Genomic DNA, 23,201 nt, shown 5'->3' with positions numbered 1-23,201 from the left:
AATTATTTAAAGGGACTGACAATCAATTCTGGTGGTGCTTCTATTTTTTTTTTTTACTGCAATGGAAAGCTTACTCATCAGAGTGTCTAATCATGAAGTGCTAATGCGGAAAACACAGTGGAACATTCTTTATCAGAATTTTTCGATCTGCAGTGAGAATGTAGTCATACAATGGAAACATGCTGAAAACTGTGATAGCTGAGCGCAATAGCAATTATACGCCGGCATTAGTGGGAGGCAGACGACAAATGTGGCCGTAGCTGTAACAAAGTAAGATGTTTAACGAGTCGATTTCTCTGCGATTCATGTTTTCCGAATTGTTAAATTATTTCTGCAATAGTAGCTACGTGTTTTTTTGGTTTCCTGTCAAACTGCTTTGGTATTTAACTAGTCAAAACGAATTCAATCGGACCGAAAACGAAACGATGCCTTTACACGTGATAGGGAGTTCAGTGTGTTGCTGTAGTTACGCGAGCATTTTTTATTTCTGAAGCATAGAATAATGCGCAAGTGTCTAATGCTATACCAACTGCAATTTTAAGCAATAATTATGCTGTACTTAATAACAGTCGACTTACGTACACTAATCTCATAGAATACATCTGAAGTACCAAGATTTCACCACCAGGTCTCGACAATTACTGGTTTTTTAGACTTTCCTTGCCAATTTAAAATTATAATTCCTACTTAAATAGCGAACAGTGTGCTGAATTCTACCACTACAAATCATGATCATTTCGTTTCCATCCAGTCTCACAACAAATTCTGGCCAGTTGTCAGTCCCTTTAAATAAACAATGAAGTGTTGCACAATGTAAAGTCTACATTTGCTCCATCTCGTCTGAGATGGCGCGACCAGCATGATGACTCCATGTCACTTACACCAACGCTTTTTGTCCCATACCTAGAAACATCGCTGTCCTATGACAATGAAAAATAAAACAGAAACAGAGAAGAAAATCCAGGAACAGGATTGCTTCGTCGAACTAAACACATTTCGCAAACTCTTCGTTCCTAGCTGAATCTGACGTGTGCAGATCTCCGGTGCAAGTTTCATTTTAATCTTATTTTTCAGCACACCAACTCAAAAGCTGAATGTGCAACCAATTCTTTATTGCCTTATTTTTGTAACATTTTTTTTTTTTTTTTGCATTGACAGCCCACATCTCCGAAGAAAGAACACAACATTATCTGTGCTGTGTACAATATTCACTTCACATAGCTCACTCGCCATTTGCATTCACTTCGCAACAAAAAGTAATGCAAACCGCCGGGACATGACAAATGTGGCATGTCAATTTTTTAGTACTATAATACTGCACTCTTACACAAATGCAATAATGTTTCCAATGCAGGAATCCAGCTACAAATCAAATTCAGTGAACTCACAGGGCTGCCGGTACAATTTCTGCAACACTGAAATGTCAGTAATACTAGCATTAGGTTAGTCATTTAATTGTGGGTGCTGGCTCTGATGTGTGCGTGAAGGGGGGGGGGGGATGAAGAAAATACTGAGCAGAGGCAAATCTGTATAGTCATTGTAGCCGCAGAATATCTTTTGTGCCCTCACTAATGACTAAATGTGAACAAAAGGTACTACAGAATGACACCTTCTTCGACATTCAAAACACACAGCAACACATTTTGCACAGAAACCAATCCAAAGGCAACGAAAACTGAGGTGGACACATTACTAAAAGATGTTTGGCTATAGTACTGACCAAATAAGCATTTTGACAGCATGCTTCGCATTTCAATGTGGTTAACACGTTTGCAAGAATATGACACACAAACCAAAAATTCACCACGAAAGGGCGGGCCAGGGTAACCTTTTAACGACTCGACCAAATTATATATTCACCTAAATGCGTGCAGTCTGGTCCACTGTTAAGGGGAACACATCTAACTACCATTAGATTTCTTATTGCAGCTCCGGTTTAGCACAGAGGCCAGCAGGCTACCTTTCTTATTTAAACAGTTGCCTCCTCAGCACATTGCATCAGCCCACTTCATTAATTAAATTAAGAAATGGTCAATATATATAAGTGACTCAAATACTATTTAGGTGTTTCATTAAGAGTGAGCCGAACTGCACTTTGACCCGAGTTGTCTCGCACAAACCACAACATAATCCAAAAGCAAAGGTGTCTAAACCACACAGGGCAAGGTTGCCCGACAGGCATAACATGACTACACAGGGCAGTAACAAAAAAAATGCCTACTGGAACAAAAATGGAACAGCTGAGGACTTCCCAGCGGGAGATAACAAGGATGTGCGAAAACTTGAACAAGCACCATGGTAGTGTAGTTTTAGAAATGAACAGTGTAAGAAGAGCTTAGGGAGAGAATGAAATCTTGACACAGTGGCAAGGACAGTGTTGCAAAAAAAGATATATAGATATATATATAATGGAGGACAGAGGGGGGGGGGGGGGGCACATAAATGCACAAAAAAGTCAAACACAATATCACATTTTGGGCACAGTTATGGCAGAACCAGTGTTTGCCATAACTAGGATGGCTCTATAGAAATTTCCTTGATAGCCAATGCGCAAAAAAAATAACCACTGCGGCTACGAGATTCTTCAAACAAACATGGAAACTGCAAATGCAACACTAAGTGAGCACAGATATGGAATGTTGCCACAATAAGACAGCCTGCTATAAGTGGTTCTTCCGGCTAAGTCAAGCTCACTCATGCTTAAAATTCATGCAGAAGCTGAGCGCCATAGGGTTTTTGTTTCATACCATGCATAGATGCAGCACTTGCCAGCTTCATCCAAGATAACTCAATAGTACACATTGTCAACACCAGGCAAACATTAAATTTCTCGGTGGAATCAACAGTGGCGCCACCTGTTGGAAGCAGTGCGAGAACAACTACGTTGGAACAGACAGCACCGTTCTTTTGACCAAGAAGCTTTGTCCAGCATGCCACCAGTGCAGACAATGCATACTCGTGATGCATTCCGTATTAAACAGGCAACTACTGCTTCCAAGAAGGGCATTAAAGAAAATGTGCCACAAGATACAACTTTAATGGCAAATACAAGTACAAATTGAATTTAAAAGCTAGCCAACAGTTTAGACGAAAGAGTTATTCATAACGGCTTCCCTTATCAACGCAAAATGTGGCACTATAATGCATCCCAAGTTAGCAAACAGTGCTCCAACAATGAAATAAGTGCCTGTCACGTTAGCAAAGATACTGCAGTCTACACACTACTCCTTTCCTTCCCAACACTGGCGTGTAAGCTTATTAGAGCGCACACAGAAAGCATCACAATGTATTTTTTTCTTTTCTTTCTTTTTTTTTTTGTTCGCATGTGCTGCTGACAACATTGCCGACGGCAAAACCACAGAATGATGACAAAATAGCTACAGATTCTAGAGCAGACAGGAGAAGCTGGATGTGACCTTGACGGTGATCACAAAGCGAACAAAAACAAAAGCGACGATCACAATGAAAAGTATGGGCTCTCCACAGCTAGATGCACAGGATGTGATCCAGCACTACTTGACAGTTGTTTGGGCAGAAGCATCCTCGATCTCGACAGCTACGACAGTGTGCTGAAAGGTGCAGTACTCTTTCTTTAACGAAACTTGGCGACAACAAAAGCACCTAATGAAGGACAAAAAATACACGACATTCACCAGATATCTTTGGTACAACGAAGAAACGTGCAATTCTGCCCCTACACTGCTACAGCATTAACCGATAAAGACATCTGCAGTGACAGTGGCCATAATGTGCGCAAGCTTCTCGGCACCGAAAAGGAGCTCGCGGAGATCTTAATGTCAAAGCATCCATTTCAAATAATTTCAAATGCAGCAACTATTACAACCTTGACTGAACAAACAACACGGTATAAGCTGCCCGGGTTACAAGTCCTGAAGCTGCTACTAAGTTTCTCCACACAAGGCTTCAACATGCTTCAAGTACGTGAACGAGGATCTCCCGACTCGCATCCCAAGTAGCACAGCACGGAAATCCAACGTCAGCTCAATAATGTCTGAATGTCGGCCTTACGATTTGATCCCATGTCAGCACCGCTTTGCGCTACGTGGGATGTGGATTCTTGTCAAACAAGATTCTCCATCAAATTACAACATCCTTAGAAAAAGAGCAGCTAGAGTTAAGCCCTCGACACCGAATAGCCTGTTGCCTGCGCTCTACAGGTTCAAAGCTTTCAAGGCAGACCTGCTGACATAGTTCTGCGGAACAGGCGAAAAGTGTGCCGTCAGACATTCAATACTCATCTACTTTGAGAGCGGAAACTCATCTCACTACTGTCTTTGGAAGCGTACGTGACAAGAGTGTGTTAAGGAGGCACACCCCGCGTGGTAGACGACACTATTTCCATTCCACATTGTTTCCTTGCACATTTTGATTGCAGCAAATGCAAAGGCAGAAACGACAACGAAAGAACACCACTATGCAACTCTACATCAGTGACTCTAACGAAACGCAGCAAGCCAGTTCGGTCCAGGCACAGTCATTTCCATTGAATGCTACAGGTCCATGAAAACGAGAATTGAGAATGCATTTGGTTTAGAAGCTTGGCTGTGTGCTACGGCCCAAGAACTGCAGGTACAGGGTTATTTTTCACCATTAGTGCCACTGGCTACTACACTGCTGCAGCCTATATTGTGACATCACATGGAAGTTTTGTTCAAGAACGTTTCAATTACGAGGAAAGACCGTATCAGACCAGCACTTCAAAAGCTGATAACGATGGAACGTCGACTACTAGACAGAAGTGCACACACAAAAGCTTACCCAAGCTGTAAGCTAAGGCTTCTTACCATCCCCACATTGAGAAAGTCCATGCCGTGTGTGTCGATAATTTCCAGGGTCTTTTTGCACTATTCTTACAAAATAGATGCAGAATTTGTGAGGACTGCGCCACATTTCCAAACGAATAACACAAAAAACAAACCATGAGAACCACCTCAGTAGGGATGGCCAAACATTAAACAATGCGCCTAGACTGAAAGCATTACACTAGGGAAATGACTTTGATGAAAACGTTAAGTAACAAATGCACAGCTGGCAAGCAAAGAGTAACGAAGGCATGAAAAGTCAGTTTCTGAGAGCTACTCAAGTTCCTTTCGGGAGGAGTGGCAGACAGGAACAACCTCCGTAGGCAGGAGCCACACAGATGCATGTATTTGTGCTTTAAATGCAACAGAGGCCACACAGAGTGCACTTCAAGCATTGCTCACAGCCAAGTAAAGAACATGCCTTATCCCTAAACAGAAGGCAAGAAACAAGGGGGGGAAGGGAGGGGCTGCGGAGATGGTAGCTCTCTTTTCAATCTCTTGGGTAAATCAATCTCTGCTGTAGTTTCACCGAGAAATTTCTCGCCCGCAGAAAACATTCACTCCTGGGTACGTGGCAAGCATGTTGGACGAGGCAAGCATGTCTGGCTGCGCCCCACAAAGCATGCCGAAGTTCACTTTGGATCTCCTTGGTTAAGGGCGGAAAGGCACTTCAAAAACTTTATTTTTTAAACAGTTCGACTCAAATCTGCACAGCTAATGTATTTTTACCAGCCGATTTCTAAAATGCAATTTTGTTGTTTTTATATTGAATATATTTTATGAGATGCTAAACAGGATGTTTTCTGTTTGGAGCCTAATTAGTTAATTAATAGCGACTTGCACGGTAACATACAGCACATAGAAACGATCGTGAATGTTTGTAGTGCGTCATAAGCTATAAATCATTGTTTTAGGCCGTTTTGAAGTTACAGGTTGTCAAACAGTCATAAAATATGCCCACCTTGATAATCGAAAAATATCAATATGGGCATTTTTTATGACTAAGTTTGACAACCTATAACCCTACTTCAAAATGGCCTAAAATGACTTATACCTTATGACACACTATGAACACTCACAATCGATTCTGTGTGCTGTACGTTACTGTGCAAGTTGCATTTAATTAGCTAATTAATCTCCCAACAAAGAAAATCGTGTTTTGGATATCATCAACATATTTATCATAGAACCACACAACTGCATTTTTGAAATCAGCTCGTAAATATACATTAACTGTGCAAACTTCCTTCAAAATGTTTGAAAAATACAGTTTTTTGAAGTGCCTCATCCCCCCTTAACAAGCCAGAAGCTTTTTGGTCTCAAACAATGCGCAACAAAGACACGAAAGAAAAATGCCTGCCTGAAACTAGACACAACCTGTGCCAAAAAGTAGTTCTTGGACTTTTCAATGAGATCACTGAATTTAATACTAGTAGTGTGTGGTGCTAGTCGTTACCTAGTGATTGTGTGATTTAAAAAAATTGCCTGCAATGTGCCTGGAGACCAACTACCATTTCTTAGCATGCACTACTAAAAAAAAGAAAGCAAAGAGGCACAAGGGCTGTGTCATTATGACTTCTCGAGACATTACCCGTTTATTCTCTTAATTAAGGTACTAATAAGGGACAAAAAAAAACATGACAAGAAGGTCTTTGAGGCAGGAGCTGCTCACTTAGCAATAGTGAGTACCTTCAATACCCTTACAAACTGTATTGTGCCACTCAAAGTAACTAGACGAAAAGCTTATCAAAACCAAGAAAAAAAAGAAAGATATAGTGAGCCTGTTCTACGTGGATTAGAATATAGTTCCAGCCTTGAGAGCACATAACATCCTGCCCTATAGTTGCTGTTGAAATGTCAACAGCATAAACGCACAGTTCTTTTGTTCTACAGAGAAAAAAAAATCATCCCCCACCCAATTTTTCAGCGACACACATGATCTTTCACTGAGTTCTCAAACGTTGTGGCAAGCCAAAATCCGTGGCGTCAAAACTGCACGTGGGGAGAACAGAGAAAAACACCCAAAGCAACTCAACTCGACCACAGAGAGGCATCAGGTCGGCAGAGAGCCTCCCACCCGATGCTGTGCCTTGCGGATCATCAGTTCATTTGCCGCAAAAAGATGCGTGCGCCGAGGCACAGAACTTTGTTGCGGTTTCACCGAAGGGGAAGAAGAGGGCACGGTGTCAACCTTCCGCGCCGACCGAGGCAAAGCTTGATGTGACGGCCGGCCTTATGACCAGAGGGCTCAGCAGGTGCTGCTGCAGGGTTGGGGACACGACGGGGAGAGGGCCGGCGTGCAGTCGTGATGTCGGCATGTGGCCACCTCCACCACCGCCGGCGCCAAGCCCCGAGGCAAAATCCGAGAATCTGGCGGGCTGGGAGGACTCGCCCGAGTGTTGGGATAGCGAATGTGTCCTCAGGCCCTGGGCAGTCTTGTAGCTCTTGCCACAGTGGCAGCGGTGGCCCTTCTTGACTCTGGAAGGATAGAAGCCACGAGTTTCACGGGCAATTTGTGGACAGAAAGAAAGATGCCAGTGGCGATTAGGGATGCAGGTAGCCGATGCTGTCACTATGATCGCCAGTCTATTTCGTGTCCACCGTAAGACGAAGGCCTCTCCCAGCAATCTCCGATCGGCAATTAATCCTGTCTTGCACTAGCTGGCACCAGCCTATGCCTGCAAGTTTCCTAATTTCCCTTCACTTTCTAGTTTCCTGCCATCCTGGACTGCACTTCCCTGCCCTCAGCACCCATTCTGTGACACTACTGCATAGACCTAAGGTGTCATGCTTAAGCTGCATCAAGAAGCCTGTGATACGATTGTAAGTCTGGCTCAACGCTTTTCGCTCGACTCCTCTCCTCAGCTCCCTATTGCATGGCCCTTCCGTGCTGTCTGTGGGCTGAACAGCAAAGTAGCCTACATCACTGCAGACTGACGCTGTCTTCTCAAAGCTGCCTTCACTGCCATTGATGTCAGGATTGGAATGCGGCTCAAGATGGCGGCTGCCCACTGAAGACGGAAATGTCTACGCTGAGATTTCGAATACATACATAGTTTCCCTATTGCTTTGTCTGTCACCCAGCACCTATAAGTACATTCTCTTGGCTTCCTGGACACTCTTACGGCAGATAGCTACTCTGCAGACACGGGTCGGGGCATTGAGGACAGTTGACTGCATCTTCAGGTGCTGAACCCCAGGCTGACAGCAGGCGTGTTTGTATACATGTACCATCATGCACAACAATAACAGAACCTCCACCCTGGTCTTAGCCCCAATTTTGACACCAGCTAGCTCAGATGTTGTTTTAAAGCGAAGCTTTCTTTGCCTCTTCTTTCGACTTTCCCACAACTGCTGCTGCTGCGAGTCCAGAGGGGATGTAGATAGAACTGTAGGGAGGAGAAGAGGCAGTTCCCATACAGGGGGGGGGGGGGGGGGGGGGATGAAGGTGACGTGAGAAAGCAAGGAAACTCTACTACTATACGATGGTGGTTGCAGGGAAACTGGATAAGCTTAAGTTCAAAGTACAGTACAGTACGTTGTTGCTATTTCTGAAAAAAAATAAACACCATGCAAATATGCCAAGTGGACAAACTATGCAGGCCATGCAGAAGCAGAGCCGCATAATTAAAGTGCACTGCAGGGTCCAGGTGACACTACGGAAGCGGTTGACCGTCAAATCAATACTTCTGTGCCTGCTGCATTAGCTCTGCGGCTATGGCATTGCTAGAGGCCGTGGATTTGATCACAAACGTGGCAGCCACATTTCGACAAAGGCGAAATAGAAAACACACATGCACTTAAATTTTGGGACACGTTAAAGAACATCACGGTGTGAAAATTAATCCGAAGTCCACTACTACGGCGTGCCTCATAATCCAATTGTGGTTTTGGCACCTACAGCCCCATAATCCAATTCAAGTCTAATACTTCTGCCACAATGCGATGTGCCATGTGAGGCAATGACTATGCTCAACCCTCTCAGAGGTTATTAAATATGGCACGCAACAACGCCTCAAGCAAACGCCTCTCCCTGTGTGTTCTGTGTACTGTGCAGACAAACAGCAGTGGTGGCCGCAAGGTAACGCTTAACATCAACTCAACACTCTCGTGTTAGACTACACATTGAAGAAATTAAGCTTTAGCCGTCAACATCACCGCTAATTATCATCAATCAAAGCATCCAGCATGGAGTGCTTCGCTTACATCGATTCCCACAGTGCGTGGGATCTGCATAATTTTGCATTCTGCCTTCATCAGAATGCGGCTGCCCTGGCCAGGAATAGAACCTTAGTCCTCGAGCTTATTTTTTACTTTAGGTTCTCTAGGCATATCCTCCTACCATTAGAGACATGATCATTATTTAAGTTTGTTCTTGTCCCCAAATGGTATGTCATGAACATGAAAAACCAATTTTTCATCTAAGTACCATGGTTAGATACTAAAAGCAGCAACTCACATACATTGAGAAAGTAACCATCTCCTTGTATTGGTCCTAAGTACCCCTCTTGTTTGCCTAAACACAGAGCTCAAGATATAATACACAACAGTTTAGTACGTCTATGATGAATCCTCAATTTCTGTGTCAACTCACGATATCAAAATGCACTTCAGAGGTGCTTTTCCTTGCCGGTGACAACACAATGACTCTAGACTTAATTAGCGCAAATTTTCACGAAAGCAGACACCAAAGATATGCTTAAACATTCATACAGTTCTGCATATACAGTACAGCTTTATATGCAAGATGAATATTTTATGTTATCACACTTCCAAGTTAATTTTGAAAAGCATTGAACGAAATGTGCATTACAAGTAGAAGGATCCAATGAGAATGCCTTAAACAAGAGTTATAAGCAACTATTCTGTTAAATGATTCTCGATCACATTATAAAAAAATTCTGCAAGGTTCTGTTACTTTTGCAAGCACCCCCTACACCTGTGTGTCTAATAAGGCACCGCTATTACTTCCAAAAAATGAAGCGCCAACAGAAACAGAACTAGCCCCACAATGTGTTCTACTGCTATTACTTCTGTTACTCTGAGATAAGAGGTGAGATAATACATACTTGGCTTCCTTCTTGTGCCCATTCTTGGCGTGGTACTTGATGCCATTGACATTCTTGTAGCGCTTCTTGCAGCCCGGAACAGGGCAGGCAAACGGCTTCTCTTCCGTCGATCCTGCGCTGCTCATCATCCTGTCCCGGCGCACAAGAAAACAAGACGCCTGTCAAGTCACTCTGAGCAACAGGAAAAAGCAAAACAGATCCTGAAAGTAGGAAAGCAATTTGCCTGAATGGCCATCCCCAATGCCCTGTCAAATACGCTAGTTCTCGTCAGATCACCAAAGTTAACCCTACGGGGTTCACCTGTCGGACCCTTCCCGACACACAAAACTATCACTTTCTGTATGATGTTGGGAAGTGGCCCAGCAGTGCACACTATGGCTTTTTCATTGTGTTTGTTACGCCATCATTTGAAAACTTTTTGAATCATCGATGATTCACAGAATCTGCATACAAGGGCCATACTTTTTAGTGGTACACTTAAGATATTCACATGCGCTTTTAGTGACCAATGACCAAGACGATTGCAGTTTTTTCCGCATGCATTTTACAGAAAGAACTCACAAAAGTTTAGTGATTACGGATGTGGTTTTAGTGCCGAAGAGGCACATATTCCCCTTTCAGACAACTAGCGAATGCCCTTGGACGAGAGTACTGAAAGAGAAAGCGACCTTGAGGACCCCAGCGAAGATCAGTTCCTGCAGTGATCGCCCACAACATGATGCTGGCTCAACACAGTACGCTGTACAGGAGCCTCAGAAGTAGAGACAATTATCTGAAATTGTACACGAGCCTCAGCAGTAGAGACAGTTTTCTGAAATAAATCACTTATTACGCACTCCTTCACACAAGCGAGCTCTTTCAGACCAGAATGATGACAAAAGTGAGTGCAGGGCCACAAAGGTACTTTTCATTGATTGTGCTGACCAATAAAATTGTGGAAAAAAGAGTAAGTGAGCAGGACAGACGCGCTCTTGCGGTCCTGTCTGTCCTGCCTGTCTGTAGCATCTGCCCTGTCCACCTGGTCGCTCTTTTCTCGACAATTTTACCACTCAGCACGATGATCAAGATGCAACACCAACAATCCTACCATTCTACAGTCCTAACCACAAAGGTGTCATTTTCTCAATGGTATCACACTGGACCCAATTGACTCCTACAATTACCTCTGGCTACATATCACCAATAAACTTACATCCCATTCCAAATGAACAATTCGTAACACGTACGTCATAGATGTCATCCCCTTTTGATCCCAGCCTAAAAGGTGGAGTGCCGTATCGCATAACAAGGTTGTACCAGGATTCCTTTATTCCAATGACATATATGTTTTAAGACCATTTGGCTGCTTCCATTTCTACCATTACAATACAATTGCAAGGTTCAAAGCAGCTGTGCACAATAAACTATGTTCAACTTTATTACTGCCCATGTTTTTTTTATTTGCTACCACTAACCACTTCTTCTGTAATGCCAACAGGCTAGAGGTGGGCAAAGCTGAACATTTTCAAATGTGACTCGAATATAAATAGTAAGCACTAAATATCGAATAGTCAACGCAGAGCAGATATTTATAGCAAGAATATTTATTTTGGTATAATTAGGTACTACGGTTGTATTGACTAACAAAAAGAGACAGCCAACTATCAAGGACAATTAGGATCTCTTTTACATACAATATAATTTATTGTGAATAAGAGAACTGCACAAATAGCCTCTCAACATCTTTAGAGCCTGCTTGCAAACAAGCTTCCCAAAATTAATGGTTGCTGTATGACTAGCTTTCCAAAAAAAAATTGGCCAACGATTATGCTTCTTGGTAATGCGATCTTTGAGCACAGCTGCTGCCTTGATTCAACAGAACACGCAGTGCCGAATGGAGGCGGTTCTGCATTTCGGATTGGGCAGCACACACCTTGCTCTGCCACTATCGAGCCGGCACTCCGGCGACGCGCCATCTTATAGTGGGTCACCACCGCAGAGAGGGGTGAGGGAGATTAGCAATTATTACTTAATGTTTCTTCTGAGGTGGGATGAGGAAACGGTAGAGAACAGGGGATCTGAGTAGAGGTCACATACTGATTCACTCACAGACGGGCCTCAATGTGGCTGTACAAGGTTGGGGTGGGAAGTAGAAGTAAGGGGACAAAACGATATAACTGTCCTTCGAGTCGCCGCAATGGCACTGCGCCAGGTAAGGGGAGGCACAGGGCAAGAGTGGAGGCGGGAGAAGGACAGCCAGGCGCAAGCACTGCCAGAGGGAACAAATGCCACTGAGGAACGCGCCTCGCAAATGGAGAAACGAGAGACATGGCTGAGAGCCATACAGCCACGCGACATGGAGATGGAGGAGTGGAGAGCTGCGGATCACGCACAAGGCGGCAAGGAGTGCCCGCCGCTGGCACCGCAGCAGTGCTGCGACAGCAGGAGAAGGGACGGTGAGGGCGGAGTGGACGGTAGTGGCAAAAGTCACCACAATGGCACTGCGCGGAGGAAGGGGCGAGAGGATAGGCAAGAACCCGTGATCCGGCTTTAGAGGACAAGAGAAGAGCAAGACTCGTGCCACGCGTGAGAGATGGCAGCAGGAGCACGCGGATGACCTTGGTTATAGCGAGGCCGACGGCGACGCGAAATGCGGACACGGGCACCAAAGAGCTGTGCTCTAAAATGCGAAATAATAGCTGCAGAATAAAGAACAGAAGTTAAGGGAGAAAGAAAGTTAAAATCCTAATGAAATACTTGTGCACTGTAGATGCATGTAAAAGGGCCCATCGCGAGGAAAATATCACTGGTTGTGTCGTAAAAGATAAAAATGCTACGTGAATAGACTGCAAGATAACACTAAAATACACAATAGAAGCAAAAATCAATTATTGTTGGATAGGCTTCCACAGCGAATCCGAACACAAAGCTTGGACTACCTGTTTCGTTTCTGCATTACTTGTTTACTTCTGATAATTTGCTATACTTTCTTTATCAGAAGGAGAACAGTAAGCCAACTTTAACAGTCAGTTGCGAAATATCTGATTAGTTTCAATATTTGAAAATACCAAACAGATCATTTTCAAATATTAATATGAATAGTTGGTGTCGAATATGCGATTCGTACTTGAAACTTCAGAGTATTCGCCCACCCCTAGTTCAGGCCTGGAATGTACATTAAATAGCTAAACATTTGGAGAATGCTCAAGCTTTGCCTTTAAGAGTGGAAGGCAATAGCATTCAAAGATCCCTGACTGCTTTTCACGCTTCCCGTCAACTGAAGCTTATGTAACAGTAACATGAAATGCTGGGGGTGAACCCTATGCACGAAGGTGAGCTTTGACGGTCTTTGGAGGAATGAATGGCAGCTGGAAAAGGGGATTGTGTTTGAGTTTCCGTGTAACAGAATTATGTTTTCTCATATATTCAAATTACAATCCTATGCTATCATGTCTGTAGGTTGTGTGTAAATTGAATTCACCAATTTTCCGACGCATTTTACTTTAAGAAACGCAATTAGTTCAGCAACGCCATGTGCCACACAGAGGGCCTGCATGGATCGGCATGCGTGGTTCGGGATGATTTTTCTCATACAGACATCGCCGCTGGTGCCAACGGCAGACTTTCTGCAACTTCAGGCCTTTAACCCCGTGTTAATAAAGGGGTTACACAACATATTCTTCCCCATTACTTGTGGAAGAAGGCTTGCAACACGGACGATGTTACATTTTCGGTCCGTGGGTGGCACAATGCTTGGCTGTCAGATATTGTCACATTTAGGTGATGGTGAAGAACAAAGCCATGCCAAAACTTTGAGCAACGAATGTGGCTCTTGACTGGGCAAAGTGGTGCCCAGAAAAACGTGCAGTACTTAAAACACAACACAGCAGTGAGCACAGTCATCAAAATCTGATTTCTATGAGTTCCATGCATCAGTTGTTTATACATGACTCACCATACACTCCAGCATATCAGTGGCACTTGTATACATTATGTTGCACACAGTAACGTTTAACTAATGCGGTCCTGAAACGGTGAATGCATCCTCACAACCATTTTCGTGCATACTGATACGGATTTTCGAACTACTCTCTTGAGAGAGACATACTTTCAAACTGCAGCGTGATTTGCAGAGGTGACTATTCTCAACCTTCGACATATGTTTTACTACACTTGAACCTCATTATAACAGAGTTGAAGGAGGAGCCGAAACTATTTCATTATATCCATTATTTCGTCATATTCATTATTGCCATTTACTGCACTATATGCCCAATGCCAACGAGGAAACAAGAATACGGGGCTGCGGCCCACAGAATCACTACACAGCCACGCATGCGATAAAAGTTGAAGAAAATAAGAAAAGAATATCTGGCGCGTGGCACCCAACTTCCTAGCGCTTTAACGCGACAGCTTTTTGACAGCTGCATCCTGTTCCACTGTGATGGTCTTGCACTTCCACTTTCTTCGTGGGTCGTTGCGGTCGAGAAACGCATGGCACACAACACAGCGCTACGCCATGCGATCGAGGAGGCAAGCGAGCTTTGCCGCTCCGGCTTGGCCGGCTCGTGGCCTCCAAGACTGCACCAGAGCCAAAGCAAACTCACAGGCCACGCCCGGTTGCCAGCCCACACGGCACGCCGCAGGAAGAGGGAGAAGTGAATGCACAAATCTTTTGCATTCATTTCATTCGGAATGCATTTCCAGTTTAATGCTTGTTAAGCAGTGCACTGTCTCACTTAGTGCAGACCAAATTTTGTTGTAACCCATTGCGCTGTAATGCCCTTGGGCAAAACATAGATGATGAATAGATAAACATGAATTGGCATTAGGAGCATGTGTTGATGATGACAGTTAGAGAACACCAAGAGCCCAATAATGGTGGCACTCCCTAAAGTAGTCGTCGTAACGCTGACATCCCAGCTGATTTCTAATTATATTGTATTGGCAATTTATGCACCAATGAAGAACTCTCGTCTTAAAAGTCGGAAGTGCACAGAAATAACATGTTAGATTCGTCAACCAAATTTTTCATGCATATTGGTTATCTTGCTGCTGAAATTTCTTTAAAATTTCCACCAATCTGGTATTGAAAGCACAAAGCACACATAGCAGCTGCCAGGTATCCAACTAAACATGTAGTTCCGGCATGCCTAAGACTTACTTTATTAAGCAACTCTAGAGAATGAGAAATGCTGTAGTTCGAGGACTAACTTAATCAGCAGTTTCTTAACACTGTAATGCCCTACGTATCACACATGGTATGCTAAGTTCAATACCTCAAGATGTTTATCTAAAGGGTGACTAAAGGCAAATGCTAAACCGACGTGGACTGTTAAAATACCATTCCAGAAACCTCGCAGCACTTGCCTTGTGCCAAGAGAAAGACTTGGCTTAAGAGAGAATTGTGTCTGAAGGGTCCGCATACCTTTAGCGCAATTGAAGATCACCCACTCCCAGAGGCAACATTGCATACACAATCACTGCATGCCCTTTACTGCCGTCGGTGAGTAAAACAATGCCCAAGAGACAGTGCTAGAATTTTCCAATGCAAAACGCGAATGCGTGGACATGACAAAACCAAGCCAACACAGAGTGTTAGATTTGCTGCTGCATTAGTAAAGTGGCATGGAGTGTTCTGGAATCCTGCGACATCGTGTGGATGTGGCATTCTCTACTACTAGCAGTTTGTCTTAGTTTCACGAGCCAGCAAAACCAGCACAGTGCTACACGATAACAAAGCTATTCAAATGTGAAAGTGCGAACAGCGCAGAGTGGAAAAAATTAAACCTATTGACTGCCCTGCATCATTGTCAAGGGTAATGTGAGTGAGTTCTTTTTTCTTTTTCAAAGATCAGACAGATGTGGGCAAGTAGCATTTTTTTCATCTTATAATACAATACAATGATCTTTTTATTATGAGTACTAGCGACAGAATAACAATGAGAAGTGCCCTTGTAATTGGGCTTACTTGAATGTCCCAGGAGAGTCTCTAGCCATGTCCTGTATTTACCTCAATTTCTCAATTACTAAAGCTTTGTTCCCAATCAAATTAATGCCTCAGACATTCTCGAGAACTAATCTATCACTTCAGCGTGACTTAATATTTGCCTTCAGCATCCCTTTTAAGTGTGGGAAGGTTAACACACAGCCTATAGTAGTGTTCTAGATGAATTGGAGCAAGTATTCAATTGTACATAGTTTGGCAAACAAATTACCAATTGATTAATTACTACACTAATTAGGTTAACTCAAATAACATGCCAATTTCCTTTCTTTCATGGAAATGTCATGTACTTTCCATGCCCAGAAATAAAGGCAAACAAGTTGCTCGAATATTCCCAAGTGTGTTACTACTGTGTTTGGGCATTGCAGGGTCAACACGCACCCACAGCAACAGTGCGCAAGCATCCTTGCATTCCATCGGAATATGAATAGCAATAAAACCCTCAACTTCGTGCTCAGAAACGGGAAGCCATAGCCAATGTGCCACCGCAGTGGACAAGAAGCGTGATACGTTCAAAACCTGCAACCCGAGAAACAATGAGAGCCAAAAAAAAAATCACCCGCAAGGAACGCACCTCATAATGAACTCCGAGATAAACTCGTTCTGCGTAGTCCACGAATCATTGCTGTCGTCAGATTCACTACTCATCTCCTCTTCGTCCATCTCGCTTCCTGCGAGAACATTTTTCATAGCTTGAAACAATGATCAGGTTCAAGTTTATTGTTATTCATCATAAGTACAAAAATGGTCATATATTTTATGCAGCATCAGGAGGTCCCAAAGTAAAAAGTGTTGTGGGGACCTCCTATTATCAGTGCATCTGTAAGAGTACATTAGTGCAGCAACCAGTAATGGTGCAAAATGAAATGAAAGAAAAAGAAATGCAATTCGGAGAGAAAAAAGTTATGAAGAAAAAGGAAAAACATTGAAAGTAGCAATAAGAATAATAGGTTACCATTACACCCATACAAGCAATATGACAATACTTGGAAGAGAGAAGTGCCTAGTAACGAACCAAAAGAATTTACATCAACAACAAAAACTTTTTACAGTGCAACGTGTACACAACATAAAAGCACTTGTGGTATACTGAATATGCAGTAAAAGTACATTATACATCCTATTTCATGCCAAATCAGCTCAATTAAATCTTTCACTTTTTAGAAACAGCACCAGGGCATCTACTATGGGGCATAATCAATTTACCATATTTTTTTTTTCAGGTTTTACCCTACTGCTTTTACGAAATTCCCTGGCAACCTACAAAGCTGGCAATTGAGGCGGGAGGAAGAATTGGTTTATAACTTGCCAAGTTACAATGCCAGCCCATTATTTCCAACTACAACCAGTTACTGTAAAGCCAACAATCAGTTGAGTGTGCAAACAGATTGGATTAAATAATATGTTTCATGACATTCCAACCACTCAGCAGATAACAAGGGCAGATAACTGGTGGACCTTTAAGAGTAACAGAATGGGTGCCAAGGGAAAGGAAGCGCAGTCAAGGACAGCAGAAAATCGGGTAGGGTGACAAACATGAGAAATTTGTAGGCATAAGATGCAGACAGCTGGCGCAGGACAGGGGTAATTTGGAGATTGCTGGGCAAGACCTTCATCTCGGCAGTGCACGTGGAATATGCTGTTGAAAATGGCAACGAGCTTTGACGAGCCTGAGTGTCCCTTTAAGGAGCTCGGTCTCAGACCGCAAATTTTGATAAATTTTCTAGTTATGGAGCTGAGAACCTGTAGATATTAAGTGTGTGTGTGAGCATTTGAGGACATGGCTTCTAACTGCCACAGACATTCTCAGTCTGTCAAAGAACTTAAGATAAAAGCCAAATATAAAAAGAAAGCTTTTTTTTTTGCTAAATTTGAAGTACAATTTATTGGAGAACATTTCACAGCAAAAATTCTGTTGCTGCATTACTTATTTTGAAAAGATAACAGCAGAGCTCGTAACCCCATCCAGTCTCTCTAAAACCAAAACTGAAGATACTCGTTTCATTTCTAACATAAGAATGCCCGAATTGTGTAATATTTTCTTGTTTCTTTATTTTTAATGTCAATACTGCATCCAACCGAGTAATGAGGATTTAAAAGCATCGGCAGCATTTTCATTAGTGATAGACATAATCTCTCGCATGCGGGATGCACATTTAAAACATGCTTACACTTTACAGGCTTCTTGTGCATCGAAGGAATAGCAAGATTTCTAATTATTTATTCAAAAATACCTTATAGACGACTAGACGCATTGTAAAAGGGCGGAATGCACAGGAAATGTCATGGCTACACCGTGAAAAAAAAAAAAACGGCTGGTAGCACCATTGATTCAATACAAACGAAGTGGAAAAAATTAAACAAGAAAGAAAAAGAAAAGGAAAGCAATGAATTGCTTTTACTTGTAGCGTTTATAGACAGTACTTTTCTCATTTACACTAGTAGCTAAGTACAGTCAAGTTCAGAGTGGGCAAGGGAAACTGAAGCTCGCTGGGAATCGATACACAAAACCCACAGCACACGACAGATCCGCCGATGGGAGTGCACTGAAACTTCGTAATTTAAGTGCAGCATGCCTGCAGTATGCTGAAGTCAAGCTCTGCACAAGAAGAAAACAATCATGCATCTCGGCATTCTGTCAAACGTGGTTTGCCCTGAATGAGTGCTTCAATGGTACTATTAGGCAAAGGGCAACCAAAGGCACATACATATACGAGCCTTCTGACTTGGAGTTTGCTCTGTCATTTCAGCAGCGGCAAGGTAGGCCCACTCTATATGCTAAAGCAAGTCAGATTAAAAACTAGGCCTTTACACGATTGAAACTTGCCCCATAAATCACTGCACGCTCAAAGCAAAGGCCTCCCGTTATGGTACTGATGTTACAAAACAACCTAGAAAAAGAAACCCAAGGCACCCCATGGGCAAAATCGGAGGAAAACAAGAATCAGGAAGATAGAAGCTAGGAATATGGGGAACCTCCTTAATGTTTTCTGTGAACGCTGCAGGTGTTTCAGATCTGTTTCGTTTATTTTTGTCAGAAACCATTTTTTTAGCAGTTCTTTCATACACCAACAATGATAAAAACTTTTTCTAATAAGGAATATTAAATAAAGCTTTGATCACTTAATTCTAACATAATTGTCGGCACAATGAACTATCAAAAACAAAATCACAAGAGCATGTTCTTTTTCTTTTTGGTTATTTTATAACTACACTCCCACAATTCTTCAGATCTTGTTAGTTTTGGTTCATTGGACAGATTAAATAAGACTCTTCCACGAGACCAACACAAATTGTTTTGTTACGGCAAGCTAAATGTAAGTTACGAGTATTGGTGCGAGACCCACATTCTAAAACAATTTTTTTTATGTTTTTGCAACTCTTTAAAACATTTTACACATTTATAAAGACTGTCTTTCACCTAGAAAAATGTCCTCTACATGATAGACAAATAATCTGCATTCTTACTCTTCTCCAAAAAACCTTTTCAGTGGACTCAGCCTCATACCCTAACTTCGCCTTTATCAACCCATACATCAACTATCCATCACATTTATTCTAGGGAAGCAGCTTCCAGTCTGCCAAAGCCGCATGCAGTCCTAGTCGCCTAACGCACAAACCACGGCGACTTGGAAATCACCACCTTCTCGAATGCTGCCAAATCCTTTTCTTCTTGAGGTGAGAAGTGTTTGTGGCAAATTATCGCCTTTGACCAAGAGAAATAAATGCTGCCAGTGCTCGGGCACCATTCAGGCAGCTGAGCTTCTCCAGCAGGCAGAGGCCATCATGAGCGAGAGCCCTCAGAAACCAATTATGGCCATCGCAGAAGAATCTGAATTCAGGTGTTTTCCGTGACAAAACCACGATTTGATTAAGGCAAGCCGCAGTGGGGGACTCGGGACTAATTTTGACTCCCCAGATGATTTTTAGCGTGTCCCCAATGCACGAGGCACGGATGTTTTTTCCCCCACCGAAATGCGACCGCGGCGGCTGGGATTTGATTCCATGACCTAGAGCTTAGCAGCACAACGCTGTAGCTGCTAAGTCACCGCGGCAGGTCAGAAAGACTTCCAGTGGCAACAGCCAAGCCATCTGTACAAAATGTCGTTATGGGCCCCTCCCAAGTACTGAATTAGCTTGCTCCCACAAGGCTTGCATGACTCGAGAGTGGCTGGCTGTGTGGCCATATCACCCTCAATGTGGTTGTCCCTCGTTCCTAACATAGCAAACCTGCTATGCATGCACAGCGTCACTGAGAGGGAGACCAACAAACAGCCAGCCAATATTGAAAACTCGTTAAAATCTGTTACTGTGGAACCATTGCGCTACATCAACACGAACTATGTGATCTGAGGCTACAGCCATTGTCAAAGCAAAGTTCAGTCAAGAATTGAGGCTAAAGATGACCTTATTGAATGTTTTGAGAAAGCAGTGATAAAAGAGGCAATGTAAAATATCTGGAATGCATATAGTGAACCTTGGCTACAATAACATAAAGCTGCTGAACTCAATTTTTATTCCAAATGCATCATTAGCCCACCTTGATTGGTCAAAATGGCTCAGGCGTCAAGCCATTTTGACTAATTATGGAGGTCTAATGATGGATTTGGAATAAAAATGGAGCACAGTAGTTTTACGTTATCTCAAATCCTGTCCAAAATGGTGTCGCTATTCCTGAAGTAGTTCTCAAATACCTCATGCATCAGGTACGCAATATTAAATGCCTGCTTTTAAATTTGAGGTCTATCTTTGTTTGTCTCATTTCGCTCTTAACAAAAGTTCTGCTTTATTAATTTTCCAGAAAATTTTGCAGAATGTCACTTCCACAGATGCATGAACACAAATAAAATTCAACCTTTTATAATAATAAGGACATAAGGTTACAAAAGAATAAGCACAAATCTTTATATGACCCAACTTCCCTCTTTATTAAAACCAAATGCCAAAGATGAAGTTTACGCTAACCTACCTGTAGGAACCAAGGCTGGAGTCTTTAAGCTGAAGGAAGTGTTTAAAAAAACTAATTCTGGGATTTTACACACAAAAACTACAATCTGATTACGGTGCGCACCTGATTAATTCTGACCACCTGGGGTTCTTTGACATGCTGCGAAATAAAATTTTACAAGCACTTTTGCATTTCACCTTCATCAAAGGAAGTGTCATAGGCCAGCAACAATTCAATCTTTTATTCACAAAGCACAGGGCTTGAGGGACCTGAGCAGAATCCCACAGCACGACAAAGTAAAAGTGGATGTATACAAGGGTGCTACTTTAATTCCTCATACGCTGCATGCACAATTGTGCACCAAAAGCACTGGTGAAAATTATATTTCTAGTGTGCAGTACCTGTGTAAGTGTGCAATTATATATAGTGTGCAGTATGCATGTTGAAACACTTCTGATTGGATTGCAGGTTTGAATAATGACATGTAGGAGGTTGAAGTAAAATGAAATGAAACGTATCCAGTTGTGCGTTTGCTCTTGGTGTCAGTATGCTGTCATGCAGTGGATCAACTTGTTGCATTATTTTTCAACTAATCTTTCTTTTTCTTTTATTTATTGGCTGAATAGGTGCTTTCAAACTATGCTAGATGTACACAATGGCTGTTGCTCTCATATCTGCACTCCCTGCAGGTAGGTCTGGCATGAAGTTAACATTCTGAACGCATGACAAAACTCGTCAAATAAAATTCTTAATAGGTCCAACAGCTGTGTATGTCTCACAATTCTGAATACGCAAGGAATGTGTTGAAACTAAATTTTCAATAAACAGAATTGGCACCTAAAGGGGATAATTGCTATTATTTTAGCCCCAGAGATGCAGACAATGGGAATGAAAGTTCCACGGCACAAAACGTTTGCGAAAACCTAGTCAAAACTGGGTTTTCCCAGGTCCCTAGGGGTCGGAATCAAGAAATGCCCGTGATAAGTTGAGCCTTTTATAACAAACTGCACAAGGACTTTGAAGTGCTTGAGAATGTCCGAACTTCTTGGTTTCCTTTCCCCAAGCGCATCAATTTGAGGATGGTTGCAGCAAATAAAGCTAAATCAACTAAGAAAAGCTGCATGAAACTCTTCCATGCGCAAAGCTAAGCATGGTGGCCATTAAGAGCGCACGTGGACAATTATTGTGCCTACGCCGTTGCTTTGCCTCGAAGTGAAAGGGGCAAAGATAAACGTCGTTAGTAAAGTTAGCAAAGGAATCTTCCAGCAGTTGCGTCCGCAACGTGACCATGCGCACGTCGGCGACAGACTGGCGCGATGCAATTCACCTGTTGGCGTATTGCTGCAAATCGACGAAGCTGGCGACAGCGTCCGCTGTCTCTTGCGGATCGCCCCGAGTGGTTCCACACGTGAAGCTTCCGTGAAGACCCTGCACACACACACACATTCCGGGAGGTGAATTTCGCGAGTCTCAATTCCTCGGCCACTGCAAACGCGCGGGCTTACTTCCGAGTAGGAAGTGCGGCGTGGCCACGGGCCGGCCCCGCATACAGAGCACGGTTATCTTTACTTCTAGCGTAACGATGCACGTCTGCTGCGCAGGTCAGCCCATCGCAACACTTCAGCGTTTCGCCTCGCAGCAGTCACATGTTTAGCAAGAGCGGACTGCGTCGGGATCAAACACGACGAGCAAAGAGTCGCCTCCATGTGTACCCACCTAAGAACGCAGCTGACAGGAAGGCACGATGGTGGCTGCAGTTCTTGCTTTTCTAGTAGTCTTGGGTCGTTATCTACGCGCGGGAGAAAGAGCAGAACAGTGTTTAAACCGCGTCGCACGAGGTCGATCTCAATCGACACAGATAATTAGGCTCTCGTTTATCCTTTCGCAATTTCGGTTTGACAATTAACGCGCTGTCAGCCAAACTAACGCACGAGATGCGCCGAAGAACGGGTGCCTCGTCAAGACTGACGCATGCACTTTGAGAAGCAGCGGCGATCCGCATCAGTTTCTTTTAGCATCTCGGATGGTGGTGCACCCGAGAGCAATCGGGGCGTGGAGTGCTTGGAACGAGGCACGCGTGCTCGCGCCGCGGGCGCGCGCAATGCACCGAACGGTATACCTATGTGCGTGTCTTCGATGTGCAAAATGAGCTCTCGCAGTGTGGGGAACGTCAGGCCGCAACCATTGAATTTGCAATTGTTGATTAGGAATACCGCCATCACACACGCAGCCAAAGCGCTTCACATCTTATGGGAAGCGGCAACCGTGCACCGGCGCAGACGATATGTAGCACGGTGCGCCGCAATCCACGCCCACCATTGGCTAAGATTTGGGCTGGTAGTGTGACGTACCAAATCCAGATTAAAGCAAGTGCA

At 43.3% G+C, this 23,201-nt stretch overlaps 1 protein-coding gene across 1 annotated transcript; it reads right to left on the bottom strand.

Annotated features, from left to right (window-relative positions):
* Positions 1-1,091: 1,091 nt before the first annotated feature.
* LOC126529974 (juxtaposed with another zinc finger protein 1) lies at positions 1,092-23,145 on the bottom strand. The gene is made up of 6 exons (XM_050177440.2): positions 22,946-23,145; positions 22,543-22,615; positions 22,154-22,254; positions 16,453-16,549; positions 9,893-10,021; positions 1,092-7,301 (listed from the first exon to the last, which is right to left on the bottom strand). The coding sequence occupies exons 1-6, from the start codon at positions 23,043-23,045 to the stop codon at positions 7,010-7,012; spliced, it is 792 nt and encodes a 263-aa protein (XP_050033397.1). The 5' UTR covers positions 23,046-23,145; the 3' UTR covers positions 1,092-7,009.
* Positions 23,146-23,201: the final 56 nt, after the last annotated feature.

Source organism: Dermacentor andersoni, chromosome 5 (genome assembly GCF_023375885.2).
Source record: "Dermacentor andersoni chromosome 5, qqDerAnde1_hic_scaffold, whole genome shotgun sequence".
NCBI lineage: Eukaryota > Metazoa > Arthropoda > Arachnida > Ixodida > Ixodidae > Dermacentor > Dermacentor andersoni.
Note: the sequence above shows the minus strand (reverse complement) of the source record. Positions and strands in the feature narration are given on the sequence as shown.